The sequence below is a fragment of the Varroa destructor genome, unplaced genomic scaffold (genome assembly GCF_002443255.2).
Source record: "Varroa destructor unplaced genomic scaffold, Vdes_3.0 BEIS01000005.1, whole genome shotgun sequence".
Taxonomy (NCBI): domain Eukaryota; kingdom Metazoa; phylum Arthropoda; class Arachnida; order Mesostigmata; family Varroidae; genus Varroa; species Varroa destructor.
In genome coordinates, this window is record NW_019211458.1 from 38,150,588 (window position 1) to 38,177,092 (window position 26,505).

The 26,505-nt window shown below is 43.2% G+C and overlaps 1 protein-coding gene and 1 long non-coding RNA gene across 5 annotated transcripts in view; one reads left to right on the forward strand and one right to left on the reverse strand.

Moving 5' to 3' along the window:
- LOC111251588 (Krueppel-like factor 6) overlaps nucleotides 1-18,905 on the forward strand; it is a 401,643-nt gene extending 382,738 nt beyond the window's left edge. For all 4 annotated transcript variants that reach the window (XM_086989569.1, XM_086989572.1, XM_022808275.2 and 1 more), the window contains 2 exons: nucleotides 8,382-8,958; nucleotides 12,724-18,905. In XM_086989569.1, coding sequence (XP_086845695.1) covers nucleotides 8,382-8,958; nucleotides 12,724-12,902 — 756 coding nt within the window. In that variant the 3' untranslated portion in view covers nucleotides 12,903-18,905. The remainder of the gene's footprint in view (nucleotides 1-8,381; nucleotides 8,959-12,723) is intronic.
- On the reverse strand, nucleotides 17,256-20,172 carry LOC147755656 (uncharacterized). Its single transcript, XR_015327910.1, has 2 exons — nucleotides 20,035-20,172; nucleotides 17,256-19,830 (listed from the first exon to the last, which is right to left on the reverse strand). It is a non-coding gene; the product is annotated as an uncharacterized LOC147755656 (long non-coding RNA).
- Between the last annotated feature and the right edge of the window lie 6,333 nt (nucleotides 20,173-26,505).

Consider the following 26,505-nt stretch of genomic DNA (forward strand, 5'->3'; position numbering starts at 1 on the left):
AGAAAACAGCCCGTTAGGCTGCGAAATCGTCTAGGGAGGAAGTGTTCGCAATGAACCTAAGCTGGGCCGGTTTGACTGTTTGCCCACGCCGGCTCTGTACAAATATTCGGTATTTTTGCACAGGCGTCGCTACTAACTCGGCAACGAAACTTCTTCCGGGTGGGAGAAGGAAAAGGCAGCAAGGGACCTAAAGCAGCAGTTTTCCGTCCCTTTTTCGATCTGTTGGACATGACAGACAGGAATAACGAATGGTAAAGTGGCAAATTTTCTACCAATTCTAATGGGACTCTTCTAATGCCTCGTTCAACCAGCAGCCAGCCAACACACACATATACGTGCATGCATTTATAGAAGCGCCGCTCTGGCCGCCGCTAAACTAACTCCTATACAGCGAACCGAAACGACAACAACAAAGCTGAACAACGATACAATACAGTTCTATTTCTGCCTTTGCGAGCGGCACCCTTAGACGCAGAAGGCCGCGGTGTAACTCCGGCACCAGCAGAACCAGCAGTTATAGTACCACCGCAAGTAAGAGGCTGACGTGCTGTTCGCATGGTATTGTTTGCGTGATTGTGAGCGGCCTATCGAAGCCTGCCGTCTGTGTGTTGGTCCGACAGGCCTTCCAGGTTGCGGGCTTCGGCTGATGGCGCTGAGCGACGGCAAGCTGTGCATCTAACGGCAAAGATGCGGGGCTGGAGGGGAGAAAGCTGTTCGAAGCAGGTGGGATCCTTTGAGTGCAACGAAACTCTTGGATACAACAGCCTATACATTGCACAAATGTGTTCATGCACCGAGTAGTGAGATACGCACAGCCATTCCGGCAGGAGGTGCGCGGACACAACGGCAGAACATACAGGCCTCGATTCCCTTCAACCAGATAACTCATTCACCTGTTATATTTAGCATCGTCGCCAGGGGGCTTGCGTTGTTGAACGGCTAGAGCTTCACTAGTTGCTGCAGCGGTTCATAGGTGATCAGACAGCAATCGACATATACGATATTCCAGAAGGAAGTAGTGACACTAGTGAAGACGATTTTTAACAAGGAAGACTGAAAACGAGAAAGAGATCAAGGGGACACCGTCAGCGAGTGTTATGCAGAGTACAGGATGAAATATTGAGGCGCTACTGAGGTTCTTAATCCGTGCTCAGTAGCTGGACGCCGAATACTCGAGGCAAAAGCTAGATACTGGTGCAGGTTTAAACAAGAGAGAACGGGAGCAGAGCAGCGAATAAGAAATGGTGATGGCGGAAAAGGCGGAGAAGAAGGGTTTATGTACAGTCCGCAGGTGCTGTTACGACAACGACGACTATTTCTGCTACTATGAATGCTACCCTTATACTTGCTATTTTAGCTAACGTTAGCAGTACAACCATATATAACACTGACTGCATTGGTTGCTGTGCGTAACAGATTCACTGCCAGTCACCGACGCCACCGCCACCGCCATCGCCTCAAGTTCCATCACCCAGATACACCCACTGGCGCCAATGGAATGACGATGCGAATTGAAGATAACATACTAGCAGACGCCAGCATCTTTGCAGTGCGATTCCGACGTCAAAGAATTTGCCATGAATTTACGAGCAGCATTCACCAGATACGCTGCTCGAATGAAGGCTCGCGTGTCCTGTCGCTCTGACTATATGCTACGATGCAATCCGCCGCATCCAACGGGGGCAACGGTTGGCCCGCAGCAGTCGCAGCAATGCCTGTCGTGGGGGCGTCAGTGGTAGCAGACAGCGTCTATAAACAGGCGTTTTACAACCTGACGCGGTTCGCTTCTTCCCGGCAGGGGCGATAGCCCCAGATGGCTGCTGGATAAGCCTGTGGTCCTGGTTGCCTATGGAAACAGTAGATAAATATTTACTTGAGATATCACCTCTGCCAAGACAACGGCACCGGGAACGTTTTCTCGGGAGGAATCGTACACAATATAGAGAACGCTATACGGCGTGGAAAGGTAGCATATGGTAAGTGAAATTCCCGACTAGCGCGTAACACCTCGAGCTATTCACTGGTTGTAGTCAAGCTATCCAGATGTTAAGCGTCAAGTATTCTTCTATGTATGGGCGCATATTTATGTATTGTGTATATATGGGCCCGGGTTGACATGTTACGAAAAGAATATATTTAAAAAAAAAAATAGCGAACAATTAACGCGTCAAGAGCAATGAGTGCCCCGTCAGTCCTGAGCGTTCGTCAGCCAACTAATATGGCTCACATACATCGCGCGGTTATTTTTAATATTATTCTATATTAAGAAAAAGAAGGGGATACGCAGTGGTAATATTCTACGCAACCCTATGCTGTTACCAAACGTATGAAAAGCGTTTTGTTCCCTCATGCACTTTACCAACAGTGGATCATTGTACCATAGAGTGTTTCTGTCTCGCCGCAATATCGATGTCATTGCCATCTCAGAAGCTTCAAAAAATTTCTATGGTCTCTATTACTCTGAGATTGAAGACACTTCAGCCAGAAGGTACCAACTAAGGATTTTTCAAGTGTTGTGTCAACATTACATTAACACATTATCCGCATGCGATGCGCATACAAACATAGTATCTCCTACTCCTGTAGCTAACCTTCTATTGGTGATTTTTAGCTCCACCCTGGTCAGTCTCTAAAAGTTTTAACTGTAGATTAAGTAACTTCATATTAACTTGAATCTGCATTTAAATTACAAGCATTAGCAGCATATTTTATGAAGCTTTAGTCGCAGCTAAATGCGTTAAATTGTATCGCATTTGTTAATTTTAAAAATAAGTAACCTTCAAGAAAGAAGCTTCTTTGCCCAATTCGACCATTGTTCTATCTCTAGCCTCTCTTCGAAGCAGCTGTAGTAAGGTGAAGTTAGTGCTGATTTTTCGGTTTGTGTCTGAGAGGAAGTTAAAATTGGATTTTTTAAATTTTGATCTCCACCCTTCTTTGTTCGAGGTACGACAAGGCCTATTACAATCTAGGCAGTAATCGGCCATTACACTGTTGGCAAGGGTGCTGTTGTGCTTAAAGTAACGTAGGACATGAGTGGCTCTTGGAGTGGGAACCAGCCAGAACAGTATGAAGAAATGGTTTTTTTGTTCTTATTAGGTGTTGTTGTGCCGTCTGCTAGCCAACCGATAACCAGCCATTTCGCAACGAATCCGCATCTATAAAAGGGTCTATGACGCGGTGAGCGGACTTAAGAGAAAACGAACGCGGGTGAAACATTGCGCCTCATTGAGCAGCGCTAATATTATATCAATAATAACATTAGAAGTGCCAGCGGTGCTATATGATACGATGCGCTACAAAGCTAGTGGAATCCATAGTGGCGGTAGAAGGAGCAAGAGCAGGAGTAAGGGCAAGGAGCAAAGTCATCCATGCGGTGCAATCCCAGTATATCACACGAGCGACCTCACACCTGTGTTAGCATCGCCCATAAGCCAGTTACCACGCTTACCTCAACAAAATATGTAGGGGCAAACGTATGTGTACGATCGAGTACGATAGCCGACTCTTAGCAAAGCATCTGTAGCTTGTCAGGCTCGCTGGTTACCAGCGCGATATAGCCGCCGTAGCCGCGTGAATGTCTATGTTCTGAACAAAGCCAGCCGTTGTTTCTGTTCGAGTGGGTCTTGTGTACAGGGCGATCAAACTGATACGCTACCGACGCGTCAATAAAGAAGTGAAAAGGTAGTCACGATATGAGTAGCAGTCTTGAAATGTTATGATCGAACAGATAGCTCAAAGAGCTATTACCCTTTGAGGTCCTGTATGATTAACCTAAACGTGTATGACTGGCCTAAAGGCACGTCCGAATACTATACAAGACAATACTACATCTTTTAATCAACGTATGAGCGAAACGTACTGCCATGACGTAGGTCCAATTTTAAATTACGCGCGTTGTCTATTGCCAAACAATTTGTACAGAAAAGTGTCTGTACCGGTGAATATTCTACCCTGCGATGTAACCTATCTTGCCCCATTTTGTATCATACCAAAGTTATTTTTTATATTTTTACGACTTTAAAATTCAGATTCAGAAACTAAACATCAACTTCTTTCCTCTAGATGGTTATTTTGCTTCTTCACTTAATAATACAGAATAATGTACTAAACCGAAAAATAGAAACAATAAAATATGCTCATTCACAAAATTATATGATCATCATTTCAGCGCAATGTTTCTCTAAAGACACTTATCTTTCGTCCTAAAAAGGTTTAGCTTTGTGCCCACATGATACGGGCCCTTAAGTGACTGTTGAATAATATACAATAGAAAAGGCCACGGGGTGGTATGCTCAATACGGGGGAAAAATTGACAGTCTGTTCGTCGTAATCAGTATGCGTTCACCCGTAAATTCTGTCATTAGACAAAAACCAGTTCCTTTTAAAATAAAGTAACAAACTCGTTATGGCGAACAACAGTGTGTTGTTTTTAAAGTTTTCAGCCTTTATGCGCTAGACAAACCCCGCCGATGTTTTTAGCCGTTTTGAGCCTTTGTACTTTTAGGACTCTTGACATGCTATCAACTAAAAAGAATTTTACGTATACGTACTGCTGCATTTCTAAACGGTCAGTGGATGTTCTTTTCCCGATTATGGGTCATTATCATAAACCACTGGGGCCACGCCAAAGTACAGTTACCTGAGCGCCCGTTCCTTTCCACAAGTTAAAACGCTACATAGCCGAACGCCATAGTATTTCCAGTCTTAGGGATTAGTCTTCTTCACGTTGGCATAGCCTCAGGAGAACAGACTCTATTTGTATTGCGATCAAGATGAAGACGAAAATTTCTGTATCGGCCCTTCGCAGGTGGTTTGTCCCTATTTTTACTTCATTGATCGTTCTCTATTTTCTGCCACTTGCTTTAAACTATAACTGCTATGAAGCATGTGACCTCTCTAATTCAGAATTCTACTCAGCCAGCCCTGTAGCGTACCGCAAAATTATTTTTGTCGGTAGTCTCAGTGTTTATTATGTCATAAATGAAGTGGGAGTATAGGCACGACGTCCAACCTCTGTGGATGTATTTCAACGTGTGTGTGTGTGTGTGTGTGTGTGTGTGTGTATGTGTATGTATGTATGTATGCGTATGGGCGGTTTGCTCGTCAGCCGACAACGGCCCAGAGAAAATCACAGCCTCCAAGTGCTCAAACCAGTTTCAAGTGACTCATCCAGGCAACATTGGCGCAGCTTTCTCTTCCCGCCTTCAACCAAAAGAGGTCCATCCACCGTGTCACCCACCCCGCACAATGCCTATTGCATTGTCTTCTCTATAAACTAATCATTTGTTCCCCGCTAATCGGCAGTCTAGTGAGACACTGAATAACATACAAGGTCTAGATTTGTACCTCGCTTACTTGACTAGGTGGTTGCAGGCCAAATCGGTGGGTTTTTTTTCTGGCTTCCCTCTGTCTTTCTATTTTAGTCGATGGCTTGGATTAGGTCAGGTCTTGCGGCCCTTCTGCGGTCGCGTCACCGCTGCGTTGCTATTTTATGATTGTCGTAAATGTGGATGAAGGACGTTGTAAGACTTGGCTATCATAACTTAGAATGGGTCTAGTCCAGGACGCTCACCGCACGGCTTGGATTATGCTCGGTCGCCTGCCACCGCTGTCGTTGCCTCTGTAACTGCCGCAGTGTTTTGCCCCTGCTCAATTCATGACTTCTTCACGCTTTCCTACATTAATATTTTTCCCCTGCTTTTTGCCGCTAATTGCTCTAATCAGCTACTTAGCTGCTAATCAATATGCCCTAACTCTAATAGAAAAATATCTACAGTTTTGCTTAGTGTATTCTCACAGAACGGCCGTGAACATACACAGGCACCGGCTTAAGCATGCCCATACATTGGATCGTTAAGAGGTCGACTAAGAGTCTAAGACGCACACGCATCAGCATTATATTGGCTATCTTTTGGAGACATATCGTTTTGCTTCCAGTACGCCCCTGCTGCCGCCGTCATAATCATAATGGCCGTCACACTATTGTTCTTTTGTATTTTGAGCTTGTCCTCTCTTTCCTCATAGTGCATTGCGGAAGCGCGGTCTGTGATGTCAATGTACCGTGCTCGTTTGTTAGGGTGCCCCTTAGTCGCGTTTGTGCAGCCACTTAAACATAGAGTTCTCTTTTTACCCTTCCGTTCGTCCGTCTGACGTATATGGTACATACATCGGGTCAACAAGACGGTCCTTTATTTTGAAAACTCTCTGATATTCACCAGCCTAGATGCACAAATCCAGAGATATGAATGATCACGTGGCCTAATAGCGTCTTATGAAGCTACAATGGCTACAAGCAGCCTCATGTTTATGGGCGCTTTATACTCTCCTCATTCCTATTCGTTCCATATATATATATATATATATCCTTCTCGATCTCTTATATATATGTGCTGGCATCTCTCTACAACTTCTGAGCACTCAGCGGGATCTTCACTTGTCGATCTAAACCGCTTGTGGTTGGAAGGCAACGGCAACTGTGTGTATTTTTCGATTTGATTCAAACGACATTTTTGAGTATGACGGCAGTTACAACAACACCGGGACGACGCCAGCAGCGACACCTACTGCAGCGAGAGAACGAGACGATCACGGAACGGAACCGTCAGCGATTGCAGTTATAGCTGCGGCAGTACCGGCAAGCACACAAAAGAGCAGCAAAACTGAATGAACTGAAAATTTCCTAAAAGTTGGTGATGGCGGGGGGCGGCGATAGTGGCCGCATAGTGGAAAAGGAAGAGAAACAGGATAATGGCGATAGCCGCAAGTGCTGCCGCATCGTTTCGAAACGGGCGGCAAGTGCCTGCATGCAAGCAAAGAAGCCGACAGGCCTTTAGATAGGCGGGCATATACTATGCGCTATATGCTACGCTATATGTATGGCGGCATCGCGCCAGCGTCGGCGACAAGATCGCGGTTCGCTGGCCACGTCGGTCGGTTTGTCTTTAATCGGGATGTGATCGCTTTTTACCCGCTGTTTCATACTATATGTATGCGCACATTTGTACGCCACGAACGCTAGCCGGCGAAAAATTTGCGATGCATCTCGTTATTTTTGCCGCTACTGGTCCTGCCGGCAGTAGCGCTCTGCACAAGACCCATAGCAGCCGTTGCTGTTTGCTCCGGCGGTGCCAGACCTGATAATAAAGTGCGAGAGCGAGAGGGAAAGGAGCTGCGGAAAAGCAAGAGCCACCACTCCATCGTGTTCTGTGGGGTTCATCGCCTCCTCTAACGCTGGGGTCCGCCACAGTTTGCAATATGTAAGGATATATTTAGGAGCTAATATTCTAATGACGCGACCGAGATTTGCAGGCCTGTCGCGCGTTCTTTCTGCTGCGACACGCGCCCACCGATTCAGAAGTGGGAAGCACCGGTTTTGCACTCCACAAAGTGGAAAGCCGCGTTGGGCTAGAGAAAATCTGCCAAGCAGATTATCATAACGGCGCGGCAAATTTTACCAGATTGCTGTCTACAGTCGGCAGACAGGACGGCTGAAACAGCCCCGATAGGCGGCAGATCGGCCGTTGCCAACCGATCTGCTTCTGCGGTCGGTGAGCTTTGATCACCAGCTAAAATTTGCATTCGAACACCATTACCCTCTGAACTAAGGCCATAGAGTCCTCTGTAGAAAACTGCAACCAACAGACTACAACGGCGGCCACCCGCCGTGACGCAGAAAACGTGTAGTATCGATAGAAATCAATATGATCTAATTCTGCATTGTACCTGTATGTTATCACATTGGTGCTGAAATGATCGCATAGCCTCTTTAAAACCAAATGCGCGTTAGTATGGAAGTTTGTTATGCTATAATGACGAATAAACAGAAAGTTTCTCTAACATTTTTTTGAAACACATAAAATATATCACCATAGTGTCATAAAGGCGACCGCTATAACTAGCATCGTATAGAAACGCTGAATGTGCCTTAAATTGACTACATATATATGAAGTAACTTTTGCTAAAATATCCGCTGCTAATAACAGTGTAACTGTTCAGGTGACAATGCATGGTGAAGGCAAGAAAACAAAGTGGCCTCCATTTCAATTTATACAGTCGATATTGCCTTTAACCCAGCCTGACTTCTCCCGTTTTACCTAATTTCCTCGTGGCCGCAACCTTTGACGGGTGTCGAGATTAAATTCTCGCGTGACGCCGATCCGCGTTTTATCGTATCCTTTCGTCCTTGACCTCTTTATTATTTAATTTTTCTTCACTTTACTTCTATCGCAATACACGTTGTCTCACCACACTCATTGATTTCTGGTTGCTCCTTTCTCTCCTTGAGCAAAATTACCCACGGGTGAAAGCTCCCGATGATGCCATTTGTTTGTCTAAACGAATTTGCTATCATTTTTTTTACTCTTTCTTTGAATGATTTCAGACAATCCTCGAGATGGAACGATACCTAAAGAATGAGCCGCGAACCGACGCCCTTGACGAAGGATTGGTAGAAGACGTTTTCATGCGGTCGTGGGAGGACATCTCGCAAGGGGCCAAAGAACGTCTATTATGCAGTTCCATCTCATCACACCTGGACAGCGGAATTGGCAGCTCCGAAGAAACAGAAGACATAGATGAGTTCAATGGCAATGCGGAAGAAATCGATGCAGTTAGTGTTTCATCATCGAGTAGCGTGTCCTGGGATAGCGATACGGCTCCAGTTGCTTCGCCGTCGACAGCCAAACGGCGGAAGGCCCTTATTCCGGAAGGCATGATGGCAACGATGAAAATTCTGCCGGTCGGTTCGGGACATCCGTTGTCTCCCCCATCATCGCCAGATGTCTCTCGTAAACAGGCCGTTTCGTCGACTGTTTCGTTCAGAGTATCGTCAAGTCGAAATCGCCGCTTCGAGGCTGAGTCTGGCGGAAAGCGACGCGTACATCGCTGCCAGTTCAACGGATGCAAGAAGGTCTACACCAAATCATCGCATCTCAAGGCGCATCAGCGAACGCATACTGGTAAATGTTTCGATGCAGGGTTTTTCCTTTTAAGAAAATAGCCCTTATGTGTACTTTCGTTAAACCTTCTTTTTTTTTGACACGTTCATGTTTAGGTGCCTCTGCTTACCTTGTGATCTCCTTTTTGCTCCCGACGGCGCTTCATGTCAAGGGCAAATGTGGGCAGGTGAAGGGGCGAGGCAGTCTAAGGCCATTTTTCGTGTAGGGATGCAGGGGTAGCTTAATATGCGAAGACGCTGCGGTAAAGGCTATTTTTCTTAAAAGCGCGTCTTTGAAAGGCGCAGCCTGTCGCCGACCTCTGTATGTTGATATATTTTTTCTCTTGCCTCTCAGTTAGCTCCAGCGGTGAACGCGTTTGCCGGCGACGGCATTCTTGAGGTTGGCGAGTGCGTTCCTGCAGGCCGCCGTATTTTCCGCGCTCGCCAGAATCCCGAACCGACCTGGCCGCCTTCACCCGGCCAGAGGAGGCGGGTGACCAACCGTTTGGCTCCGGCCATATCCAACAAATATGTTCTCGGACCGCACACTTTTTACACGATCTCCTTTAAATCCTTTTTTCTTTTGGTTTTGTGCACTACCTGCTCCATTCTTCCATATTTTCGCTCGGCGCTATGCCTGCCCTGTGGAACCGTGTGACCCTGAGGGCAATGTGGAGAGGCTAGTAGTGAAGGGAACATGTACTTTTATTACATGAGTCAGCCGCTGTCCGGCCGGCGCCAGTATGTCGGCTGCGTCCACAAAAGGGAACACAAGGATCTGCAAAGCAGGCATGGGTGAACGAGTGCGATGCGAGACTTCAGCTTTTATACGGAAAAGAGGAGTCCTTGATTCACCGCATTCCCCCCTTGTTGTCAACCTCGCCGGCACACCGAAGTTGGCAAACCCATGCCGTGGGTAGCGAGTTGTCTCGCCTTTCCTCTGTATTCTATGTATATATATATATATACATATATATATATATACATATGTATATATATATATATATATATACATATGTATATATATATATATATATATATTCTCGCGTGTTCTTAATCAACTGTTGGAAAATTCGAATTAATTCATTGCTCCCAAAGCAGATTTCACTTATAAATAAGTATACGTTCCGGTTTGTATTGACGGGTAAACAATTTTACAAACAGACCCAGACGAAAGCTGAGTTGGAAGTTCGTAGCAACCGTCAGGCTTAGGTGGGTAAAAATACACTTCAAATACGCGCGAGGATTTCGTAATGGGAATCCACTCTACGTTCAAAGGAGACTTTCCAAAAAAGTGGCATTTTTTTTCGAGTTATCCTCTCGCAAACCAGAATTGCTTAGCTGTTGGTCATACCGCGTTCCTATGTACGCAGTCGACAAAGCAGCAGTAAGCTTCTGTTGGAACAAAGGCAAATCGCACAGAGTTCCGTGCTTGCTCTGTTGTCAAAGCCATTCTAGAATGACCGCTGGCTGCACTATTCATTTCAGTTTCTTTATGTAATAGAAATAATAACGATGACAACGATCATGGCTGGTAGCTGGGCCATAGGAGCGAAATTGAGAGCGCAATGGAGGACAAAGAAGGACGACGCACCATGGCCGTAGAGACTGGACCGCACACTGGTGAAGAAGCCACGTGGCTAGTCGTTGTGGTCTTCATCTTTGTAGATAGTCGATAGCGGCATGACCGACCAAACGAGGAAATTCCTTCAAGGCGATGCGCGAACGCGGCGAGTTTCACCAACGTCTCTTAGAAATAGCATGGAATATCATTATTTTGAGTAGTCGCTTGCTTGGCGCTGGACTTCAGGGACGGCGGCAGCTGCTGCTGTTGCCGGCAAGAGTCCTCTGCAAAGACCATGGGAAAAAGACGTACCTAACCTTCAACCATCAATAAAAAACTGGTGCAACGACTTGGTTGGCAGCTTGTATCGCTCCCTAACGATATCGTGTCTATATTCGCAAAATCAATATGTTTGGCTCGAACATGAAGGAGCACCCAGGAAGATCATAGTATAAGCACTAGCACAAGGAAAGTGAACGGACCACCAATGCCGCCTGTGGACCCTTTCTTAATCCTGTTTTTTTTTTTCTGTTGAACGTAATTGAGATGCGTGTTGGTCAATAACAGTGGCCAGATGCCGCCATGCTTAGATAGTTGTTGTTTGTTGCTACTGCCACAAGCGTTCCGCATTTCTGTGCCCACTGTGGCCTATTTGAGTCTGTGCTATATGTCATTGAGACGCCTACATGTACAAGCATGGGTCTATAGCTATGGAGTATTGGACCAGTCCACTAGCCTGTCACTGTCCTCGCCGCTTGGTCTGCTCGGCTGTCCGAAGAAAGGCCACTATTTGAATTTACACTCTCTGATATTTTATAATACTAGCGAATTTTGCTCTCAAGCGGTACAAATTCTCGTTAGAAGCCTGTGATGTTTTTGTCGATCATGTGGATATTACAACAACCAACCAAAAAAATTAGGAAAATTTTTCTAGAGGACTTTTAATACATTTTATTGTTTCCGAAATAGTTTCAATTAAGCCGCGTCTAAAGTTTATCGATATTTGGCGAAATCATTGGGATCAGAAATGGACGAAGGAGGCGCAAGAGCTTTGTGATTGAGCCAAGTGTCGAGCCGCAAGCCAAGCCGCGAATGTCTGTTGGCTACATTTGGAATTTATCGGATCTCTCTGTAATACACTAATTACCAAGGAAGTGCTGATTGTAAATTCAGCTAATAGAGCAAAAAATTATTGGATTATGAGATCGGTACACGTGTACGAGACCGATTGTTAGGTTGCAAAATCAAAAAACAAAGACAAATAAAAAAAAAAAAACACCAGATGTTCCACCAAATTGTCTATTACAATATAGTTGGGATGAAACATGGCTCAGCCCATTTGGACCGCTAGAGGGCTATAAGTTTAAATGGCGACTTCAACCGACCCAGTGAAACGGGAATTTAATGCAGATATGAGATAGGTATATAAGGTAGACAGATATCAATTGTATAATATAGAATTGCTAACTTTTAATATAAGTCTATAGCGGTTATAGTAATTTTATCGCTCATTTTTAGAGAATACTTCATACTAAACAACAATTTATTCGTTTACATTTTATTATTAAATACTCAATTTCCGCATCAAAAAAAAATCCCAGTTAATCGAATAACAAGCAGCACCGTTATTGACGTGAATACGTTGTATCGTCATGATCGTCTTGGGGATTACCCATTTGGTTCTAGCGTCAGTCAAGCCATCCTGCTAGCTAATACGTGAACCATTTTCGTTCTCTCTATAAGGTTACGACTTTCCGCGCCGTCCTCGATGCTATCCAATACTGGTAGCTGAACAGTGCCGTACAGCTCTATTTATTGCCGAATTCGGTCTGTCCTTTTTGTGCTGTGAGGCACTACTGCGTTCCTTGCTATTGCCGCCTCGTCCTCGTATGACTCATCAACCGAAGTCCTCGATGTACTTAACGACAGGACGTCGGCTTATTGATTTCGAACGTACACACCGATACCTTCTCATCCGTTCGACGTATCTAGCCTTATATAAGATACCTCGAACATTTGTTATGATGCTTATTTTGACGGTTATTCCAGGTCTCATGTGTCATATAGTTTTGCTGGTCTATTGCCATTGCCCTTCAGATCCTACTGTCCCTACTCTCGTACTCTAGCCTCCGAAAAGTAATCCTCTCAGATCTATTCGCTAACCGATTTGCCTGTCTTTGGCATGGCCGTGTCGTCTTCTGTGTTATGCTATTCCTTTCACAGGAGAGAAGCCATACAAGTGCTCGTGGGAGGGTTGCGAGTGGCGGTTCGCCCGATCCGACGAACTAACGCGCCATTACCGGAAACATACGGGTTCGAAGCCGTTTAAATGCAGCCACTGCGATCGCTGTTTCTCGCGGTCGGACCACCTAGCCCTACACAACAAACGCCATCAGCCCTGAGAACGTCGTTACAATGTTTGCTACGCCGTCATGACAACACGCTATCTCCCCCGCTGAGCTATTGTCACAACTCCAGCCGGTGTTTACGTTCATGCAAAGTATGGATTTCAGCGGGAAGATATGGACAGAGAACACGGACGTCGATGAGAGATAGCCATCTAACGAAAATCCCTTAACTCAGAATGAAAAATTCAGCAGCGACAAAATGACAATCAGGCACGATTGACCTCAAACGAACCTCGATAAGTTAAGCAGTAGTTTAAAAATGGCGTCAGTTTGTTGATATGGAACTCACGACACAACAGCAACGAGCGGATATCGACAATGGCCGATTCCGGTACACGGCGACGTAGACTCACTTGATTGATCATTGATTGGTTAATAATGGATTTACGGTCGATGTGAAATAACGAATTCATTGTGGTAAAATAGTTTCCTTGCTGACGATAAAATATGCTGATGGTGTAACACGTATGGAAGCCCACCTGTTAGTGCACAGCGGGATTGGCATATTTTCTATGTTAAAGTAATTGAATAGATATACTACTGACAACGCTGATTACACATAAATATACACATACATATATACAGGTAAACATCACTGGGATTGTTGAATTAACGTGACAAAATAGGGACGGTCCGCATGGTTTCGTCTGATGATCACTAAATATAAACTGGGAAAATTCTAAATGAGTGCTCGTTTTCGGAGACTTCGAGAAGTTTACGAAGCTTATTAGCCAGCTAGCTAACCCTCATGACCAACTGGGCTGCCATCTATCTAATACTGGTAGCACTCATATATATATGAAGCGTTCGTGCTAGTACGTCAGGCCCGAGTGACCCTGCTTGTAACGGATTTAGGACCACTCGCCTCGACGCACTAGCATAATGATCTGATTGTGAAGAATAATGTAAAACTGGGACATCGCGCGCTCTCTGAGTGAAATTACACTGAAACGTCATTTGTAATGATGATAATCTGTAGAAGTAGCTATTGATAAGACCTGCGAAGGGAAGGCGTACAGATAGCTAGCTACAAGCTGTAACAAGTAGATCTGCAACGATAACCACAAGATGGTGAACGCGCTAAATGAATTGAATGAACAGACTAATTATGGATGCATAGAAATCTCTCTCTCTCAATATATATACATATATAATGGTATTTACAATATATATATATACATACATACATACTTACTAGATCGTAATGACACGAAATGGAAGACAAGGCAAAGCAAAACTCATTATTCTAATAGCGCACATATAAACACATACACCAATACGTTGACGGATATCGACAGAACGCGACTGTAATGGAAAAACGTCTTCACCTTCATGAGCGAACGATATCGTCCATTGAATGTAATGAAAAACAAAGAAATTCAAGTTGAATAGAAAATTTGAGCGAAATCTCTTTGCTTTCCGCATAGACGGCGAAAAGGTAACTGAAAATGGCCGTATCACAGTTGTGGTATGTATTGCAGTATGTCGTAATTGCATTAGAAGCGCTAGAGGAAACAGTACTAATAACCATCATAGGTTCCTGTAGTACCAGCGGTAAGATTAGTGATGCTGGTAACAGAAAGAAATTACGGTAGAACTAAAAATGGCTATAGATGTAAGCCCGCCGGAGAGCCTCGAAATTTCGATCTCTATGTCATCTTGTCAATGGCGAACAGCCACGAACACAGCAGCTGGACGAGCCCAGCGAGCACAGAAGAGGACGACAACGATTACGGCGAGTCCAGCGAAAAATAAGTCATAAATATTGTGCAATATTTAGTGTATACTGTGTATTCATTTCTGGGACGCGATCGTGTTGCCGAATTCGCAGAGCTCTTGCTGCTCGCTACTTTTGTACTGTAGAATGATGATTAGCTGAAGATAGAAAGAACGGTGATCCAACGGCTGATAGTGTCATACCCGCCGAAGTGTGAGCTTAAGAACGAAAGACTTGAAAACTCGAGGAACGACAACGACTATCGACTGGTTGAAAGTCTAAGGGCACTGGGACCAGGGGCCTGAGAAAGGCCTAAGGACATAAAGATCAATACGCCAGTAACCCTTCACAGAGCATGAGATACTCAAATTTCCCAACGATTACAGCATTCAAAAATAGACAACTAAACTGACGCCAGACAAGTTATTGTCCGAGGATTGTAGGACTACGCGCACAGGAGTGGGGACGAGTGCAGCGACTGCGGATGCGACGACCCGATCATAAAATGATCACGGCTCCCGGTGAGGCAGGGCGTCATCTTGCGACCCAAGAGGAAAAGGACAGAAACGGAACGCAAAACATTAAGTAGTAGAAAGGTAAAAAAACAACGCCGAAATCTACACTGCCTAAGTTAGAGGACAACAGCTATTCGACAGCGATGTTTTCACTATGGAAACAAAAACTCTCCACAGAAGATGGTCCCTAAACGACGACGGCAAACAAGAGATGTTCGTGTCGGACGTCCACGGAGCACTCATGGCGAAAATGCCCGCTATGACGTCGTCGGTACCCCGCCGTCGGTTGATTGCCGATGCGAGCTCTCTACAGGCGACGACGAAGCGGACTGACTCATTTGCTACTTGGTATATACAAATTATATAAATATATTAATAGGTACCTCATAACGGTATAAGAGATTGGTATTGTACGGACTGACGGACGACTATAACGTAATATAATAGTGACATGTGTACTACACGGAATGCAGTAGTAACAACCCTTGGTGTTTATATATACATATACACATATATATATATGTATGTATATATATATATATGCATATATATATGTATATATATACATATATACATATATACACATACATACGTATGTATAACAGACAGTTATGAAAAACAAAAAGCACCGAAAGTGATGGACGGCGGAGTAGAGACGAGCCAAAGTGAGAAGAAACATGCGGAGGGTTTTACAAATGCATATGGGCAAATAGACAGATGAAAGCAAAACGAAATAGAGAGAGAGAGAGAGAGAGAGAGAGAGAGAGAGAAAGATGAACGGAGTTTAAAAACAGCAAAGTTCTCAGTGGAGTCGAACTAAGTCAAAACCCACTTTGATAACTAATTGTATTTTACTTAGATCTGTTCGGCTCCTAAAAACGGTGGCAAATTTACTATTTTCATATAATGCGCATAAAAATGATAATTATAATAACACTGATGATAATAAATATAATAATAATAATGATAATATGAATATAAAGAAAAGAATCGATGATATTACGGCTAAATTTTTGCGGCCACGTGCTACGACAGCAGTGTACTATGACCATTATTATTATTAATTATTATAATTATATAAGCATGATATATATAGAATGAGTTTTTCTGTACTACGAGAATATAGGGGGTAATGATGAGTGAAAAAAAAAGGGAAAAACGAAAATTTCCCGTAGGCAAGAGAAAGAATGAATTGAAATAGACTTATTGTCATAGATGTTGAATCTTTTTGTTTGGCGAGTTCGCTGCAGCCTCTGGCCATCTACTCATCTGTAAACCTCATGGTTGGTCTCCCTTCCATCTAATTTCATCAGAATTCATTAGTTACGTTTCTAGTCTCTCATGAATATTGTTCATGTACAAACTGCAAAAAATCACGTTAATAAGAATAAAAACACTGATCATGCAAGAAACACGTCTATATGGCTAGGAATAAGGCAACGAGGATGAGTGAACACAGTGAAAAAAGGAAGAAAACAAATAGACGAAAGAGAGCGAGAGCGAGCGAGAGAGAGAGAGAGAGAGAGAGGGGGGGGGGAGGGAGGAAGAAATAATAGAGAAACGTTTAAGAGAAAGAAAGACTTATATATAGGAAAAAAAATAGGGATACCAGAATTCGTCGTTCAGCTTTCACCAGTCATGTGCTTCCGTAAATTCGCCACTCACCGCCCATCAAAATACGTTCATTCATTCACTCAAACTTTTCAGTATAAGGATAATAACAACAACAACACCAACGATAACAACAACGTCAACAACACCAACATGGCAATAGCAGTCGAACGAAGGAGCGGACAAAAGAAATGTCGACAGGACATAAGGTCAAATTGCACGGTGCAAGGTGTTAATCACAATATTACAATGACGTATATATCGACATACCGGTCACACGCCAGTTTAACACAGCCGAGCAAACACAAAAAAATATGTTGTCTTTTTCAATTGAATTACGAGAAACACTATTCCCCCTTTACTGTTCGCTAGGCAAAACGTTCGAGCCCATTATATTTGATTACCATCTAAATACTATAGCTTCTTCGACCAAACATGTCTCGTCTTACTGTTCTTCATATATCGGAAGCTACCAATTAGTACTATCATCATTGCTATTATGCAACCAATTTGGACAGGTTACTGACTACATTGCATTGCAGATAGGTAAAAAAACGAGAATAACCTAAACGCCTATAATCTTTACTCGCGTATCAGTCAAGTATCTTTTGCACAAGGTGATCTGATGGGTAGCGATCATGGCGCGCGACTATCGTGACCGCACTCAACACGAGATGATCAGCATCAATTGGCTACAAGCAAAATCATTGCTTCCTATTTACATTAACTTACCGACACCAGGTCTGACACGAAGACAGCGCACACGCATACACACACGCGTACGACTATACCACGCTGAACCAGGCCAACACCGGTCAAAATAAGCAGCATGCCAGCACAACGTTATCATATGTTCGAAGCAACAGTAAAAATTACTCTAAAAACAAAAAAAAAAACGTACATGTGCACCAGCTTGGGCAGATGCTCGAACAATAAACATACGACTATTCATTCGTAACTGCATTGCTATACGTTTACGGGGAAACATACACACACACAGGAACACCCCCAAACGGACAGACATCGATACAGGAAGACACTGGATATAGGCAAAGAACGAAGGCAACGTGGTAATTGCTCGTGACGACGACGACGACCATAACTTCGCGTGGCCTTGTCACGCCGGCAAAAAAAGTAACCTTCCAATATGATCATTTCAATAGCAGAAGCAGCAGGACTGACAACAACGGTTTGGAGTTAAAATGGGCAGCATACATAGTAGATACAAGATGTTTATTATTACTGATTGACTGTGGTGTACTAGTGTCTGTCGGGGAATTTTGTCGACGACGAAATTCTCATAGACCATTAAGGGTGGTATACATAAAACACTATTGATATTACTAGTATGTAGGCAGACTATCACATCGTCTATCGACTTACATCGGTCTCGTCGTGAGCACTTTATAGTTGCATCTCGACATAATAACAACAATAAGAAAGCTTCGCTCGCTTCTCATCAATAACAACAGCAAGCACACAATTAGTACATTATACTAGCAAGCAATCAACAATTATAGCGAAAATCCTGCAGATGATGTTAACGATGATTAGAAGATGGTAACAAGGATCAGAAGATCACCTAATAATACTGACGAGGTTATTGATAATAACAACAACAACAATAGCTGGTACGAAGGACTACACATTTTTACGATACCAACAACAACAACAACAACAACACGAACAACAAAAACAACACCAACAACAACAACACGCGCTGGCGTGGAAGACCGTTGAGGATTCAGGTGCGGCCGGGAGGAATAGCGCGCAGGCAGAGCATTCTGAGAAAAGCAGTGCTGGTCATAATAAAATACAAAAAGAAATTACGTTCGAACAACAGTTTTGAACGACAGTCACCGCTCGTCTGAGCAGATGTAGCCCTTTCTATCCGTAGTTGTAAGCCTCCGGCGAAGCGGCAATCTGGTATTACTTAATGCTCCTCCCTCCCACTAAGCACCGCACCTGACCCTGGCCATCTACAAGGGAGACAAGGAGAAAATTAGGACGAGTGTGTAGGGTGACATTGACAACGTGAACTGTGATTTTGATGTACATAAAATGTGTCTAGAAGAGATAGAACGCGAGAGGGAGAAATGGGCGGAGGGAGAGAGAGCGAGAGAGAGAGAGAGAGAGAGAGAGAGAGAGAGAAAGAGAGCGAAAGTAAAAAAGAAGCTAAAACAAGCGGAAGAAGGCAAAAGACTAATGAATAAAGAGAGAAATATTATATGATATAATAATTACGATGATACGCTATCGAAATGTCAAGGAAGATTGAACGAATCTAACATGAAGGCGAAATGGAAAATTAGATACAAACAAATCGAGAACAGTGTAGATCTATGGAAAGTTTTGCAATTGCAACACGTGCCAGTCGATCCACTGCAAGGACCTTGTTCGGGAACTTGACAAAAAGCAACATTGCGAGTTTAACTGCGTCATGACAGATTCATTAGAAGAGCGCCAACGCTTTTCAGGAATATAGCTGCAAAGCTGACTGGACACGTTGAACGAATATGCGCTGATGTCACGAAGGCTTTGGAGGGTGTGTGCGATGTGAAGGAGATTCCTGGAAAAGGTATGGCACGCTCATGAACATACTGTGTGCGACGTACTGACTTTCGAGAGCTGTCAGAGCTCTTCCAAAATGTACCTCTCTCTCTTCAAAGAAGAGGCCAATTTCTATGACGAAATATAATATGTCTATTCTGAGAGAGTGCACGATTTTCGTGTCGTTACGATTTCTTTGCATCCTCCTGAAGCGCTTCTTGAATTAAATTTATATTATCACCAGTCAAATAAAATAAACTTGACGAATTATATATACATAAACAAGTATAACTGTAAGTGCAAGTTAACCGCGAATGCAACTATCGATGGCAAGCGAATGCTGCTCTATACGACGACAACGGCGACGGCGACGACGACGACGACGACGACGACGACGACGGCGACGGCGACGGCGACGACGATGACGACGGCGACGGCGACGACGACGACGACGACGACGACGACGACGACGACGACGACGACGACGGCGGCGGTGGTAAGAATGATGATGATGATGATGATGATGATGCTATTAAATGCGAGACAAAACCATACGAAATATGAAAAATGCTGCTTTAGTATGCGAATGTATAGTTTTTATAAACATGCTGAAGCAAGATTGACAGCAGATGATCCCTGTTTGACAACTAGCGCGAGCCAAGCGGGCGCACGGATAAGACTCAAGAAAACAACACACGACACAGAAACCAAACACTAACCGTAGCCTACTCACCAAACATTATGACCACCAGTGTCACCAAGCACAAACCACCATCAATCAACTACCAGTTATCAAAATCAACAACACAATATCATAACGGTTCAACGTATATAGTAGTACTTCGGGAGACACACTCGTGTCGCACTCAGGACACTGCCACGGCACCCCAATGACTGCATCGAGATACCCATGCATAGCAAGACACATGAATGGTGATACGTAAGGGAGCTGCCCTTTTGATAGGAATAACCTTCGCACACGTTATCAATCCTCGTCCCATAAACGATCACTAACGCTGCAACGACGTGTAATTTCACTATCTCGTCGACCTGATAACGAAAAAAAAAAAGAAGTGAAACTCTACAAACGTATAGCGTAACGCGCACTTCCAGCACTTCTTCGAAACTCAATGACGCTCGACGGGGGGCATGACATTTCGAAAAAAAGGTTGCAGATTGGGCAGCAGCTTAGCTGGAGCACCGTGCCTCCGGTTGAGTTCGGTGCGTCGTCACCAAACTGACACACTATATTACATGGCCTGTATATGCGTCAATTCTCGCTTATGGTTCTATAGATAAAAAAAAAAAAAAACTAGTAAAGGACTAAGAGCTCACGATCAGGGAAAAATCAAAAACAATGTACGCACTTTACTAAATCTGATTGAATATTATATTATACATCTATTGAACTAAAATTGAAACTGTCAAATATGTCGAAAATAATGAACGGGCGTTGTTACACATTCTTCAAATACAGTACCTAGGCTTAAATCATTCATACAGAGGAACACAAACGCTACAGCAATTCAATACGAGTTCGACGAACAGAAAAAAGGCATTTAAAAAAAAAAAACCTGCGTCAACCAATTCTTGTAAAAAAAAAAAACATATGAGGCTATAATTGCTTGTTACACTAATACTAGACACTTTTCAGGGCCACACTGAATGGGAAAATCCGCAACCCCCTAAAGACATCCATGGGGGTAAAAGTAACTCATAAAAGTACTTTTAGCGATCGAGAATAGGTGCGAGCAGCATTGGATTTTAAATTAGCTGTTAGTTTCTGCCAGGTTAGAAGTAAAAATATAAAGCATAACCGTTTTGTAAAAGAAATTTAATTTTACAATAGAACAAAGGTACTTTTTCTATTACTTCGATCGAATGCTAGCGTACTTCATTCATGCGGTGAAAAGATAACTAAGACTATTATCCGTTGAGTTATCACGTGGTATGCCCTTCACCCAGGCAGGCTTAAACAAGCAGTGTCTTAGTACTACCTACGTAAAAGTTTCGATTCCCCTTCCGACCAATCTTGTGTGAAGTTATTTTCACTAGGAGTTTAGATAACTTCTGAGCTTTTATTTATTGCACAAACGAAATCGCTTGTATATGGAGGTGGATATAATCGAATCTACTATTTTACAGCAAATTAAAAATGTAAAGTTAAAATGGCACCTCAGACAGTGACCAACTAGACCAGTTTTTGATTTAATTTTTTACCTAATTGGAACATTTTACTGAAGAATCCTATATCTCATCGAAAAATTAATCAACAGTACTACTATTAACCAACTACCAACTTGAGTGCAAAAGCCCGCAAACCCCGTGCTAATGCAAGAGTATTAGACACCGCGCCCGTTTTCAATAACTGGCAAGTGAAGACAAATGATTAGGCTTTCTTGAAGCTGGCGAGCGTAGAGAAGACATTGCAAAGATGCACCATAGCACGCATTGCATATGTAATCAAGTGAACGAATCTTGAACTCGATGAATAAAGAGGACGTGTGTTTGTGAGGAGAGGCTCGAGAAAAAACGAAGAGGAAGTGATACAGGAGAAATTTTATTAGGTTATGAATGTTGTTGATAATCAGTGGCATTTTCCAATCCGCGGCGTCGGACGACAATGGTTGGTTTGATGAAGGCTAGAGACAGGTAGAAAGAGTGAATGTGTACATTAATAGATGAAGTTTCAAGCGTGTGACGTAGTTTAATATCAGACTGGATGAGAAAATGAGGAAGAGTAAAAGACTGAGTATTTGAGATGCTAGAGCAGAAGTAACTCAAGTATGATGAAACACGCGGGAATGATGAGATAGACCGGATCTGTAGTGGTGACTGAGTGCATATTTGTGTTCGGAATGAGCTTCGTTATCAGTGTCGTGGCAGACTCAGGAAAAGCTAACCGTGCAAAGGACAGCTACTCGGACTCCGAGACAAAACGTTGCTCTCCCACAGCCCGAAGGTGGTACCGCTTTGTCGACAAACGTTGTCGCTCCGGCATTACTATCAAGTATCTATTACTATTATTATCATTATTATTATGGCACGATCTCACCTGCGAACGCCCATTTGAAGATCGTACTGCTGTAATGAAGAGCGTTGCTCGCTCTCAAAAGTAAACAAGGATCATTAAGTTCTTTCGGTTCGAGTGGCACAGCCGGGCGAACCACACGCTAAACCCAAGGACTATGATGACTACCACAGTTACTCACCTGCTGGCAATCTGATTCAAACTTCCCCAGAAATTAGGATCTCTGGCCGGCCGAAATTAGCGCTTAGGGATGTTTTCGTCTTGAAAATTCTCTATAATGACTAGACGTAATGATCAGGCATGTCCACAAATAAACGGAACGCAGTTGTTTCCCACTGATTTCGCATTGGAATATATTGACTTGATATAATACTTTATCTAGCTATTGTATACGAAATAAATCTTTCTGAATTTCACTAATAAACACTGGTCGACTAAACCGGCAGCATTTCTATGTCGTTTTATTGATGGTACCAAATAACCGTGCGTTATTAGTCCAGCTAAGTTCGGATGCCAATAAGGCACATATTTAGTATAAATTTCGTCGATATATTGAAATAGCAAACGGGCAAAAATGAATAGACTGCAAGCAGTATTCAAAAGCTAAATAGTTCAGTATTTCAACACGATATAGCGCATGAACGATTTGTCACATAGACAAAGAAATGCCTCGATATGGGAGTATAGCTAATCTGGCAAACGGTAACGACAACGGCATGGCAGTAACTGCGACAGCCACAACAGCAAAGATGACAACAATAACAAAAACACATAAACAACAACAACAACAACAACAACAAAAGCATTCACCTTCATTCATTAACAACACCAAAAGCAAGCAGCCCTATAAACAAAAACGTGAGAAAATAAATAATAAAGACTCGGCAGTGTTACTGTCTTTTAAATAAAAACGAAATCAGCTGTTTTCATTATGTCAGACTGCGTGTTCCCAATTATTCGTAGGTGGCAAAAATTGGATAGAGAATTAGTGATTAATTAATAAAGCCTAGATAACCCTTTACTTTGACGCCTTGAGAGTAGCGTCAGCGATCACATATGAACTGAAAATTCGTTTAGGCGTACACCCATTGGCATTCCGACTATAGTCTTGAAAAGTCATAGCCTAGCATAGATCTACCAATACATAAAATAAATTATAACGAATAAGGTAAAGAACAAAGTAAATCGAATTTCAAGTCACCTCTACGGAGTTCTTTCATTGCCCTCACGCATCAGTTGCCCTCGATTAAACTGTTCGGTACGGTAATTGTCAGCACCGAGAAAAAAAAGGTCTGCACCGCGCGAACTTGTATCGAGTGCAGGTTGCGAGGTGCACATTGCTCGGGGCTAGTAAGTCTGTCCATCCATGAGAATGCTAGGGCTATTTTTAAATTAGGCCAAGTAGACTAAACGACCAACTGTCGACCTTGAGCAGCTTAGAGATAAGTATTTAGCTGACAAATCGTACTATCACAGGTTGACAAGAAAGGGTAGTCACTGTGAAAGCCAGTTAGCCAATTTGAAGTGTGTAGTGTCCTTACCCCCTATAGGTATAGGTCGCATGTGAATTATCGATCGACAGATGGGCCTCGTTGTGTTGGGGATCAGAATAGTCCTGTCAACGAAGACTTGAGATGTTGCTTTGGAATATATTATGAGTCCAAAAAATTTCAAACAGTTATTCAAATGCACGGAGATCGCCATTTCAACAAAGGAATTAACTAGACTAGTTGAGATTGATTTTTCAGTTTTACAAAAAAAGAAACAACAGATGTATCCGTCTACTGTGCAACTGAAGAGCAATGGCACAGTTGTTCTTGGCACCGGCAACATACTATTTGTGCATGCATGCGTGTGTCTAACCTTCAGAGCACGTACGCCACGTCTAGAAGGCCACCGGAACTGAACGAACAACAAACAAATAGTTTTCTCATTGCGAATTACCTTTAAATTAAACAGATTAACACCCCACAAAGCTAGGCAGTATGCTTGAGAGTTTACCTAGCATTCGTAGGTTGGACCCCGTTCGTGGGTCGTTCTTACGCTACAAACTAAGAGAAAATTTGTCAGTAGAACCAAGTAGTAATGTTATTACAACAATTACCTGTATTAGTGGCTGCAGTATGCACCGTTTTCAATCCGTCAATTTCCGTATGCCTCAGAGTTGAACAAATCCGAAAATAGAATAGTTTTTCCTTTTTTTTCTTGACTAAATCGTCTAAAATTATTTTATACAAATTACCATCACTACTACTACTACTACTACTACTGACGTAAGTACCGGCGAGACATAAGAAACCATATTAGCTATTCGCATTCGTACCTGATTACGAGCCTGTTCTTTATGGACGACAGACCTGGAAAAACTTCTAGGAAAAAAAACGCTGCATAGGGAAACACAGCTGTTGTTGAAAATCGCAGCGGCAGATCATCTCTGCGACGCTGTTCGTCCCTCACTTGACTTTCCCGTTCCTGAACTGGTACTAGAATCGGGGAAAGTTCTTTTGAATGCAGCTGATCTACTCACTGTTTTCGGCTAACAGACATTCAATGATCGCATGAAAGCCACCCATCACATGCTTATTGTTAAGCCATGGTCAGCCTATTCCATTGTGTGTTTTGTCGCCTCGACTTTATTTTAGAACGTCTCTAATAGAGAATCGTTTTGTTAGCCAAAAGCGATATTTCAAGTATGGTCGAATCCGATCAGACGATTAGAATGATGAAACGATGACAAACAGCGACGAAATGCAACATCTGGCCGTTTTCTTTGGGTATGTGTACCGTTACAGTGGCACACAAATGAGTGTGTATGTATTAACGAAGCCATTATAAGAAATCAATTATTTGCCTATGTGCTGCTACGGCAATTTCTCTTGCCTTCGGACTGACGTTCGCGGCGCTTGGCACGATTTATCTTGTTCCGCTCGTATCCAATGTCAAGATGAAGGTTGGCGTAAGAAGCAGTAAACTAGAACAGGTGTTTGTACTCATCAGAGTAGTGACTGGTCATGGCCACAGGCCTGTCGCGCTAGTTACGTCAGTTCCATTTTTTATCGAAATCTCCCCTCCGTCAACCAGCGCGGCACCGCTCGTAGTCGTTCTAGTTTCTCACAGTTGCATTGACCTGGTAGCCCCCACCCGCTCAGAGTTCCTGACTTCGTTTACACGGTGCGACAGCAAAAAAGGAGTGCTGAAATAGCAGAAAAATTGTGCCCCCAAAGAAGAAATGATCCTTGGATATTGTCCTGTCCTGGTGTGCATGGCAATGTACCGTTAACAGGCGCCTAACACCTTTTCACAGGCAGGTCCAACTCGTCCGAACGTATTGATTGATGAAGCTTCGTAACCCTAATGAACCTTTACTCTATCAAGTGGTCAATAGGGCTTCCTCTAGCGGGAAACAACGACTGGGTCATACAAGCCATTTTAGTGAGTTGGAAAAACTAAGATAGTTGATACTGATTTATACCGACAATTTCAGCACCATCAATTCCATAGAGTTGAACGGTTCTGATCCGGGCTCTTTGCACATTGCCTATGAACCCTTGAAAAGCACTTACCATATACTCGCCCTGATGGATATGCCTTGTTACGATGTTTTCTAGAGGGCATCCGTTCTGCTTATGAATTAACTGCTACGTATGCCGAAATTGCGTATACCTGTTGCTTGTTAGTGTTTCTCAAAAATCTGCTTCAACGAATATAACCTGTGCCAATCACACACACCAGTGCGTAGAACAGCTAAATGTATATAAACATTGCACTGCTACGGATCTAATGTTTCATCATGGCCATTCTCAGACCTGTCAAAACCCCGTCGAAGTCCTCTAAAGAGAGCCGTTAGATATCGATCTAAAAGTTAGTTTCATCGTATAGTGCGTCTTTGTTGCAGTCACGGTTTTGCTGATCCGATTTTTTTTTAATTTTCTGCTTTTGGTAGGAGTAAATATTGGCACAAGCGACAGGGCATCGATGGGCGCGTGACGTTTGGGATTTTAGGTCCGGTACTGCGTTATTTAAGCATTGCTCTACATGTCTTCGTCCGCTTTGAAACTAGACCATCACTTACTTGTCCATATGTTTAGTAGAAAAGCAAACAAGTTACCATTACAGAATAGGTAGGTAGTAGTCTTTTTGAGAGAAGAGTGTCTTCTATCGGTAACGGTATCT